At 46.1% G+C, this 11,151-nt stretch overlaps 1 protein-coding gene across 1 annotated transcript; it reads left to right on the top strand.

Moving 5' to 3' along the window:
• Positions 1 to 1,658: 1,658 nt before the first annotated feature.
• On the top strand, positions 1,659 to 7,076 carry LOC128841117 (prostaglandin-E(2) 9-reductase-like). Its single transcript, XM_054035845.1, has 5 exons — positions 1,659 to 1,890; positions 2,016 to 2,176; positions 2,950 to 3,066; positions 4,916 to 5,016; positions 6,961 to 7,076. The coding sequence occupies exons 2-5, from the start codon at positions 2,054 to 2,056 to the stop codon at positions 6,992 to 6,994; spliced, it is 375 nt and encodes a 124-aa protein (XP_053891820.1). The 5' UTR covers positions 1,659 to 1,890; positions 2,016 to 2,053; the 3' UTR covers positions 6,995 to 7,076.
• Positions 7,077 to 11,151: the final 4,075 nt, after the last annotated feature.

Here is an 11,151-nt window from a genome sequence, read left to right as displayed (position 1 = left end):
ACCTCAGTCCTGACCTGCTGCTTGCTTTGCTATTCCAGTTCTTTCCTCATTTAACTGCCAATTTGTTCTATACCAGGTAGTTTTTATACACTTGTGAAGGATTTCTATACTGCAATATTTGGAAAAAGGAGGCAACGCAGCTTATCTTTGTTCATCCAGCTATTTGTTCACAGCTTGTTCGCCATTGAGTTATATCTTCTAAGTGCCTGTCTGACTATAAAAATATGTTCACAACTGCAGCTCCTACTGCTGTTTTTGGGAGTCCATTCCACACCTGAATTCCACATGCTGTGCTTAAAGGCACGTCTCCATGTCTTTCAGATCCTTTCGGAGCTTTAGGCCATGGCCCGTTGTTTTTCATCCTATTTACCTTTTGTTGCATCCGCTTTCTCTGGGCCATTCAAAATGTTATACCTGTCAATCAGGGTATGTGCCCTCAGCATTACCCTGTATTTCTGGAAGAACCCTCCAACGATAATACTAAGCTGATGACACTTTTTGTAAGCAGGCAGAAGAACTAGGTGATCTTATTTGTAACTTAATAACTACTTACAGTCTAACAGCAACACCCTTTTTTCGCTAGCTCACTCACTCTCTTATTGTGTAGTACATGCTCTGTGCCAGATAAACAATAAATGTGCTGACGCCATTCCAAACTGTATTTGCTTCATGGGGTGAGCAAACAAAGACTGACCTTGAAAAGAATAGGGGACTTAGGTAATGGGATACAAAGCCTTTTATCTCTGTCACTCACTGGTTCAGAGTCCACCCAAGTTAGTAGTGACTAAAAATCACTATGTTGTATTTATGGCTCTCTCACCCATAGATCCCAAGGACTTTGCAATGAAAGATCAGTATCACTATCCTAATGTTATACATGGGGAACTGCAGTAAAGAACTTGCCCAGGGTCACCCATCGAGACCCAAATTTTGAAATCAGATCAACACAGGCAGGCTCTTGAGCCCATGCGGAATCCCTTTGATGTCACACTCACTCATGTCCTTACTCGCTCAACTAGCCGCATGGACTTCAGTAAGATTACTTGTGTAAATAAGGTTTGCAAGAACAGGCCCTTCATTTCCAAATGCATTGCAGTCAATTAGTGTGGGTCAAACCTTGAGCTCCTTACTGGATTGCTTGAAGGACTAACAGAACTTTCATTGACTCAGATAAATAAGGACCTGAGGCCTTGACTCATTATGCAGATTATCAGTGCTCCAATTATTCGACTTGTGATACTCTCTGCTGTACATCAAGCACTGCTGAAATCAATGGAGGTTGCACTGGTGTAAATGAGGACAGAACTTGCCCCCCCCCCCCCCCCGCCGCCACACACACAAACACACACACTTTTGGATAATTGGTGATTTAGTAACTCTTACAGAGTCCCTTTTCAGATTAGAACCACACTATCTGGTTCCATATTTGTCTTTCAGGTGATTTCAAAAATAAATGTGTTCAGTTTACAACTGAAAAGATGTATTTTCTGACTGCTAGCCCTGCAAAATTGACCTTCAACCTAAGAGGCAAGTTGTGTTCTTTTCTTCTTGTGTATCATCGTCAGTAAAAGGGTTGTGAAAGCCAAGTTCTGCTCTCAGTGACACCTGAGCCATCCCCTTATCGTTAATGGTCTGACAGAGATTGGCCTATAGAATTTGATAGGGATTAAAGTAATAAGATTCTATAGAAATTCAAGAGTTCTCTATACAGTCTCTACTATTGATCACTTTTCTGAAGCATTTTTAAACCAACCTGAGACTTTATTAGAGAATTACATCTGTTCTATAGACTTTTTTTAGATTGGTTTAAAAATTCTGTAGAACTATGGTCATTGTCTATTAAATTCTATAGGATGGAAAAGTCACTTTTTTTCACTAAAGTAAGCAGAGGTGAGTGTCAGAGTAAGAAGGTGACATTTTTACACAGTCACTTTTCATACCAGAACCACACTTTAAAATATCATCCCTGAGCCAGACATGTTGAGGCTTTTTGTCTTTCTGTTTTTAATTCATAGGTTCCAAAAAGTAAGTGTGAGAAGCTGTAAAGGTGGCTATGGAAGTTGGCTATCGCTATATAGATGGAGCCTATTTCTATGAGAAGGAGGTTGGGCGAGCCATTCGAGAGAAGATTACAGATGGAATGGTCAAAAGACAGGAAATATTTTACCCAGGAAAGGTAAGTTGGTTTTATTCTAAATGCCATCACTTGCTCTCTGCTTCTTTCTGTGTTGCTTTTCAGCAGCAAGAAAACAGTGACTTCAGTGAGGTGTAAGTACAAGTTGTAGCAGGCTGACAGGATTTGCCTAAAACACCCTTCTTGTTACCAAGGTGCTAATCTGTGGGGAAAGTGTTCTAGGCATTAGTGCCAGCTGGAGCTTTAGCAGGCCTGGTGTCTAGATACAGTTACCAGATAAAAACTACATTGAACTGAAGTTAAGGGTGAGGACGTGTTAGTAACTTAAGAGTAAAAGCATTACAGGGATGCTGTAATTATCCCAAAACCAATCATTTAAGATTACACTTCAAAGAAATCCAAATATGTTAGGCTATGGAAATGCACAGGTTAGGCACCTAAACAATTTTAATTCCTCCAACCGTAATTATGTATGCAATAGCCATAGAATTAGGATTAGTTCATTGTTTGTGGTCCCATACTGCACTAATTTGATTTTGAAAGACACTTTAGATGTTTCCATTTTCTACCCTCACGTTATGAATGTTCATTTTTAATACTGCAGGGTATGATGACGCAACATTAATTGTCAGGGCACCTATACACATTGTATATAGGTGTCATTTTTATTATTTAAATGTAAATAAAATAATGCATACTGTACTGTATATCAGTGACATTTCATGCCTGAGATATAGCAGAATAAAGTTATTTAGGGAATCAGCCTTCTCAACATACAGATCTGATGGCATTTATTCTCTCTTCACTCTTTACAGCCTTGGAGCACATTTAACACTCCTGAGATGGTCCTCTCAGCCCTGGAAAAGTCACTGAAGCACCTGCAGTTTGACCACATTGCCCTTTGTATTATTCATACACCCCTATCTTTAAAGGTAAAAAGGAGTTCTGTCTTAACACTACAAAATTCTTGTCCCCACAGTTCCCCTTTTGCTTTAAGACCAGACCATATGGTAACTGCTTGATTCAAAAACATTGCTATAAGGAACAAGGAGCTTTACAATACTAAACAATTTCCCCAGGTATATTTCTTGCAGATCAGATGTAAAATGGGCTTTTGTTTATATTAGAGATACAGAGATAATCAAGAGAACTAATGGACTGAACATCCATCAGGTTTCAGAAAGAACTTTGCACTTAATAATAAAGGTTAAATGTGCTGTGAATATTGGTTACCAACATGTCGCAATAGCTCAATAGATTTCCAGAATTTCTCCAGAAAGCAATTCATGTCAAGTGTCATACCGAAGGGAAGTTTATCTAATGAATTTTTTTGTTTTGTTTTCTTTTTTAAGTCTGGAGATGATTTACTCCCAGAGGATGGAAAAGGAAAATTGATTTTTTACAATGTAGACCTGTGTGCCACTTGGGAGGCAGGGCAGCTAGTTAAGTGAAATGTATTTTCACTAGTAAACGGAGCAGATTTGAGGGGGAAATCACTGAGAGACAACAAACATGAAACCTCACATGCCATTTTTACAGAATCACTTTGTAGAACAGAACCGCACTTTGAGATGCTTTTGGCCTTCCCTGGTCTTAGGGCAGGGATATTGCCAAAGGCATTTTCAGGACAAAATTGTATTCTGGGCTTTACAGGTGATGTTTTCCACAGATGAGAAATGGGATATTCTGCCCTAGAGTCAGCCAAGACGATGACTCCATCAGATCCCTAATTCTTTAGCTAATGCTCTGAGTAGCTCAGCATTGCAGCTTATTAGCTGGGCAGATTGTCAACACTGAAGACCTAGGCTCAAAGTCTGTCCACGCTTACCCACATTACAAAATCCACCGCTCAGTTTAATACCATTGGCGCTTTTATAAAGAGAGGCCAGAAATGAAATACAAAGGGGCATCAGGTCAGAATCAAGGTGCATTGGCAGAGCTTTGGGGAAGTTAGCATAGTGTCTGCTCACATTATCCCTGGTTCTAACTGCTGTGATTGGTTCCTCATTTTCTTGAGCACTAAATTAACTCCCTCATTTAAAAACAAAAAACCCAAAACTGCCCTTGTGATATGTGCCCTCTCTTCAGTGGACTCTAGCAAGCTTTTTCTATGAAATATAAAAGTAAACAGGATTTGGCTACAGTATCATTGTTATTGTAGAACTGCTTGTGATCTGAGACTCTGCAGTCATTTCCTATTATCAGAGCAGGGAAACACTGGCGCATCTCAGACACCACAGCATGGCTACTGTCAGTAAATACAGACGTTCTAACGGTGACCACTGCACTTGTCCCTCTTCAGTATTTCTTGTGTTTTCCCTTTAATTTTCATACTCAATTATTTTGTTGCTATAAAGCTCTTAAACTGGTGTTAATATTCCCATACTTATGTGGTACCCTTATTTCTGTATTGTTCAGTAGCAATGATTGGGTATCGCTATGTCTTTGAGGTTCTGTATGTATAAGGGACAAATTAGAGAGAAAGCGACTGGGAGAGGTGGTGGCCAGATTGTCTGTCTACTTTCTACTTGGGGAAGAGAGAACTCTATTTCAGTGATTTGGATGGAGATCTGATGCCTAAGTGAATGGCTAGAAAATGACTGTCTCTAAATCAGAGTTTTGTTCTAAAACAAATCAAACGTCCCCTACTGTATGTGTAATGATATTTTGGTGGAATAATTTTATATAGAGTGAGTCCACTTGAGCATAATTTTTCTAGTCTCATGGAAATTATACTAAAAGTATAGTTGTATACAACAAGGCCGTTGTTGTTTTCCCCAGACTATGGAGGCATGTAAAGACACAGAGTTGGTGAAGTCCATTGGTGTGTCCAACTTCAACATCAGACAGCTGGAGATGATCCTGAACAAACCAGGGCTCAAGTACAAACCTGTTCTCAAACTCTGACCTTTGGAGGGAGACCTAAAAGTGTTGAGTTAGAAGAAATTCAGAACTTGTAGTCAGTAAAGAGTTTCATTTATGGGGAAAAAAGCCTCAATGCTTAAAGGAAGCAGACACTACAGAATGTCTTTCTCAGCAGGAACTTATGTCCAGCCTTTCTTTTAAATCAAAAGGGAAACTTCCTTAATACTCCACTTCAAGTAGACACAACCCACAACAGTTAGACACTGATATTGAACTCCTCAGAATTTGTGGGTGTTTGGACCAGCTGACAGTAAAGACAGGGCCCATTAGCAAATACAGATTTAGGTTCAAGTTTTGAAAAAAACATAGTTCTATGTAGCATGGAACAAGGGCTTTGTTTGTGCCCATCCCTGAATTCATGGAAAAACTTATGAAAATTGGAAAGAATAAAGTAGAAAATAAATTAAAGGAAACGGTGTTTGAGAGGGGCAGGAGAAAGAGAGGCCCAGACGCTTCCCTGCACATCCAGATATCCTCTCCTGCTACCTCATTCCCCATGGGAATGGACTTTCAGAGCATCAGCCTTTCTCTGCTTGGAATGTGAGAATGTCATGGTGCAAAAGTTATCTAGATACCAGGTTATCCAAACTCATACTCAGAAATGTGGCTTTCAGACAGTGGGCTCAGAGAGAGATGATTCGGATGGACTATGTTGTTTTTTAATCCATTTGCCTACCCTTCATATAGATACCCAGATGTATTCTATAGACTGCTCACCCAAGCCCCATGCTCAGCTAACCCTCCCGCACCCGGCACAGCGCTCGACCGAGCCCCTCTCCCTTTTCACCTCCTCCATGCAGCACTGAGCTCCCCCTCTCCCCTCTCCCCCAGTGCAGAGCTGGCCCTCTCTCTTCCCCCATGTGGGTTGGCCCAAGTCCTGCCACTCCCCCCTCCCCCCTCCAAGCTCCTTTTTGGGTTGGCTCAGTGGTTTGAGCATTGGCCTACTAAACCCAGGGTTATGAGTTCAATCCTTGAGGAGGCCATTTAGGGAACTGGGGTAAAAATCTGTCTGGGGATTGGTCCTGCTTTGAGCAGGGGGGTTGGACTAGGTGACCTTCTGAGGTCCCTTACAACCCTGATATTTTATGATTCTATGAAAACTGGGCATTTGTCCTATATGCTCTTGCCAAAAAAATTGGGATGTCTAGGGCCAAAATGGGATGTATGGCCATGCTAGGCCAGGGGTCCCCAAACTTTTTCTGTCATGCCCCTCCTTACCCAGTCCGTGCCCTGACCCCAGGAACCAGGGCCAGGAGTGGGACCGGGTCTGCAGTCGGGGACTGTGAGTGGGGGTGCAGCAGGGAGCAGAGCCACAGCTGGGGCTCGATGTAGCCAGGGGGTAGGGCTGGGCCCTGTGTCGCCCCACCAAACATTTCTCCATGCCCCCTAGGGTGGCATGCCCCACAATTTGGAGACTACTGCCCTAGGCTGTGGTAAGAGCTGCTCACAGAGCCCGGGCAGCTGAGGGGACCCCAGGACCTTGCACCTGCCTTGGGTAGGGGACCAGGGGGCCCGAGACCAGCCCTTGTCCCTGCCCCACAGGGCGCATCACCCAGGGCAGGTGGAGGGTCCAGGGCTCTCCACAGTTGCCCGGGCTCCCTGGGCAGCTCTTACCATGGTCCAGCTTCTGACCAGGCCAGGGGGCGGGGACTTGGGGGAAGGGGAGGAGCAGGGGGTGGGTCCCAATGGTGGGGCGGGGAGCGGGGAGAAATGTTCTTTGTGCCCGGGGCCCCAATATTTCTTAATCCATCCCTGAAATATCTAAAATAGAGTGGAAAGAGCAGGCTAGGATTATTATACCATCTTTCATTTCTTTTGGCTCAGCATGAGGCTTGTGGTTCTGTAAATGCACATTCATCCTGCAGGAATAACCCAATGTTTGATCCTGTCTTCTGGGTCAGGTCTTTGACTTCCAGCTCTCTGAGGAGGACATGAAAACCATTGGTGGGATGAACAAAAACCGTCCCTATGTGCATTTAAAACAGTAAGTAGGATGACCAGATGAGAGGAAGAAAATATTGGGACACATAGGGGCGGGGGGAGCAAAAAAACAAACAAGCCCGGAAGTGCGAAATATCGGGACAAACTGCGTCCCACCCAAACATCGATCAGGATGCAGGACAAACGCCTCAATATCGGGACAGTCCAAATTTTATTGGGACGTCTGGTCACCCTAACAGTAAGTCATAATACTTTGTAGTGTTTTAAAACTGTGTGGAGAAGCAGGAGAAAGGCAGCAATGGTCACCCCACAAAGAAATAAGGTTTTGTGATATACTGACGTTAGTGATGACAAAAGGATGTACTTAGCATCATAGATATTAGGATTGTAATTGAGTCGTGCAGTTTAAGGGCAGAAGGGACAACCACATCATTTAGTTGGATCTCCTGTATCTCATGGGCTACCAATACCACCCAACAACCAAAACCAGACCAAAGCATTAAAACCTACAGGAGACTAGACACTTATGTGCCACACGCAGAGAATAAGAGGGACTGAGGTGCACCAAAGCCTGAGGCCCTCACAATGACAGTGAAATGGATTTGGAGGGTCATTTATTCAAACCCCCACAGTGAGGCAGGAGTGATTTCATTGGCTCAAATTCTGCTCTTCATTATTCTGGTAAAAATCCATAGGAAATGACTGTGCCTGTTTTTCCTCTGGATATACTGAAAGCTACGTTTGGCCCATTATCCCAGCACATTCCTAGTAGTTGGTTATCTCGTTAACCCTGAATTTTTCCAGTTTGAACGGAAAATCACAACTTCCCTTGGATGCCTATATCATTGTCTAATCATTCCAATACTTATAAAGGTTTCCAATGTTTTAAACTAGAGATGGGCCTGAACTAAAACTCTGGGATCAGTCCAGAGCCCCTCTCTGAGGCCTGTGTTCTGTTCCAGTGCTCTCCGCATAGAAATATCCCCAGCAGAGGAGAGCCCGATGGAGCCAGGTCCTTTCCATACCCTCCAGGACCTTGGCATAAGGTAGGGGTGGCCAACCTGAGCCTGAGAAGGAGCCAAAATTTACATGTACATTCCCAAAATGTACATTGCCAAAGAGCCACAGTAATACAGCAGTAGCCTCCCCCGATCAGCTCTCCTTCTCCCCCTTCCCCCTCCCCCGTTCCCAGCACCTCCCGCCCACCGGCAGCTCTGCCAATCAGCGGTTTCTTGGCATGCAGGAGGCTCGGGGGTGGGGAGCGAGGGCACGGCAGGCTCAGAGGAGGGGGTGGAGTGGGGGCAGAGCCAGGGATTGAGCAGTGAGCACCCCTGGCACACTGGAAAGTTGGCACCTGTAGCTCCATTTCCAGAGTCGTTGCCTATACAAGGAGCCACATATTAACTTCTGAAAAGCCACATGTGGCTCTGGAGCCACAGGTTCGCCACCCCTGGCATAGGGGGATACGCTGATGGCATTTCTCAGGCCAGAGTGAGACCGGAGTGCTGCTATGCTCCAACAATTCCCAGCTAGCAGAGAGCACCCTGGGGATTAGCCCAAGGCTCAGAAAGTTGCAAACTTCCCCTTTGTGCCATACCCCTACCTCTGCACAGTGCCACTGGGTGCAGCTGAGAACTGAACTCCCTGCACCCTAACAACCCAGATCTTTGCAGAAGTTTGGGTCTAGACCAGTGGTTCTCCAAGCTGGTCCGCCGCTTGTTCAGGGAAAGCCCCTGGCGGGCCGGGCCAGGCAAGTTTGTTTACCTGCCGCGTCAGCAGGTTCGGCTGATCGCAGCTCCCACTGGCCACGGTTCACTGCTCCAGGCCAATGGGAGCTGCGGGAAGGGCGGCCAGCACACCCCTCGGCCCGCGCCGCTTTCTGCAGCCCCCATTGGCCTTGAGCGGCGAACTGCGGCCAGCCGAACCTGAGGACACAGTAGGTAAACAAACCATCCCGGCCCACCAGGGGCTTTCTCTGAACAAGCAGCGGACTGGCTTTGAGAACCACTGGTCTAGATTAAACATTCTTTGATCTGGGTGGTGTTTATGTCTGCAATGGGCTTAACCAAAACACACTCAGGTTTTGCATCCAGATCAGGATCTCAACTTTACAGTTTGGGCCTGTCTGCATTTTAAAGACAATTTTTCCATCTTCATCAAAGCCCACTATTACTTGTTCTAGCCTCACTGTTTACTGAGAATAATTATCTCTTGTAACAGCCTTCTGCCATAGCCAGTCACAGACAGTTATGACCCAATGTTTTCTCTGACCTTTATTAACTTCCAAGTAAACACAGGTTTAGATATAAACTCTGCTGTAATGTAATGTCATCTGAATAGCTACTGTATATTAGAGTACTCACGTGCCAAAATAGTAGAGTGATGGGCCTATAGAAAACCCTAAGATGGGTAGAAAATATCACATCTCTACTTTTTGAGATCCCTGCATTTTGCACTCAGATGTCCTAATAATATAGTTACGGGTGGATAGTTGATAAATGTCACCTTTTCTTTTTAGATTTGTGGGCCACCCTCAGTTTATATTTACAGATGAATGATGGAAAGAATCTTTCCATTGTTCCTGATTTTATTTCACACATAAGGAAAATCAGACATACATTTCATCTCCTTGCCCCATTCCTGTGATTAGTCCTAGAGAAGCACCCTGTTCTGGAAGCCCAGATAATGCTGGTGATATCAAGAGATCTATATTGTACATTTAAACAGAAATTCAAAACAACTCAGTGTCTGAATGGAATGGTACTTGATTGCTAGTGGGGGGGGGGAAATAAGTGTCTGTGTAATGCACTTATTGAGTCTAGTCTCTATTCTTCATTCTCGGAGCCAGCAGACCCAGGTCCCTTAGAAGTGTCTTGTATGAGGTGTTATAGGTCCCCAAAGTGTGGTTGGCTGATCTGGTTTGAAAAATAAGGGGGTCTGTTCACTTTGAAGGGCGTTAACTTCACTTAGACCCTGAATATAGGGTTACCATACGTCCGGATTTCCCCGGACATGTCCGGCTTTTTGGTCCCCAAATCCCCGTTCGGGGGGAATTGCCAAAAAGCCGGACATGTCCGGGGAAATAGGGAGGCTGGGATCTCCGAATTTGTGTGTGTGGGTCGCCCGCTGTGACATCATCTCGGTGTGACACTCGGCTCCTGACCAGGGCATGCTGGGGGCTGTAGTCCGGCCGGGCCTCACGCTCCAGGGAGAGCCGGGAGAGGGGAGCGGCCGAGAACGACAACTCCCAGCGGCCCCTGCGACGTGACCAACGTGCCCCTGTGAGGCAGCAAGCCGTGGGGGGAGGGCCCGCGGGCCCCTGTCCTTCGGGTGGGGGGTGTTTCTGGGCGCCGCTCGGCAGCCATCGCAGGGCTGGGGGGCGCCCCCGGGGGGGTTGTGGACACCAGCGCGTTGCGGGGAGCCGGCACTGTCCGGATTTGCGTCCCCCTGGGGCTGGAGCTGCGCCCCGGGCACCAGTCACGTAGGGTTACCATACGTCCGGTTTTTCCCGGACATGTCCGTCTTTTTGGTAATCAAACCCCCGGCCGGTGGGAATTGCCAAAAAACCGAACATGTCCGGGAAAAATACGGACGGGCACTTCCCCTCCCGGGCTCCGGCTGCTCTGCTCCTCCCCTGACTCTTCGGCTCTGTTTAAGAGCCGAGCTGCCCGAGCCAGCGCTACCGGCTTCGGGCAGCCCCCTTGCCCCCGGACCCCAGCCGCCGGCTGGGCACTTCCCTTCCTGAGCTCCAGCTGTGCTGGGGAAGCGCCGGCCGGGGGCGCAGGGTCTGGAGGCTGCCCGGCAAACCGTGAAGCCGGTAGCACTCGGGCAGCCCTTTTCGCGTGGCTGGGAGGGAGGGGGGGGGTTAGGGCGGGGACTTTGGGGAATGGGCGGGAAATGGGCGGAGTTGGGGCGGGGCCGGGGTGGGAAAGGGGTGGGGCCAGGGCCCCGTGGAGTGTCCTCTTTTTTTATTTTTTAAATATGGTAACCCTACCTGAATATAACAAACTATAGACTAAAAATCCCAAAGTGGATTCCTTAGCTCACACAGATCTAAAAACAGGTAACACTTCATAAAAATTAGACGTAACACAGTCTCTATTCACCAAGCAAGGTACTATTTAAATATTACTCAGGGCCAAATCCACCCC

This window comes from Malaclemys terrapin, chromosome 1, assembly GCF_027887155.1.
Source record: "Malaclemys terrapin pileata isolate rMalTer1 chromosome 1, rMalTer1.hap1, whole genome shotgun sequence".
NCBI classification, from domain to species: Eukaryota; Metazoa; Chordata; order Testudines; family Emydidae; genus Malaclemys; species Malaclemys terrapin.
Note: the sequence above shows the minus strand (reverse complement) of the source record. Positions and strands in the feature narration are given on the sequence as shown.

Coding starts and splice junctions, on each gene's coding strand:
- LOC128841117 (XM_054035845.1), top strand. CDS start 2,054: ATGGAAGTTGGCTATCGCTATATAGATGGAGCCTATTTCTATGAGAAG. Junction 2,177..2,949: donor AAATATTTTACCCAGGAAAG/GTAAGTTGGTTT, acceptor CACTCTTTACAG/CCTTGGAGCACATTTAACAC. Junction 5,017..6,960: donor CTGAACAAACCAGGGCTCAA/GTACAAACCTGT, acceptor CTTCTGGGTCAG/GTCTTTGACTTCCAGCTCTC.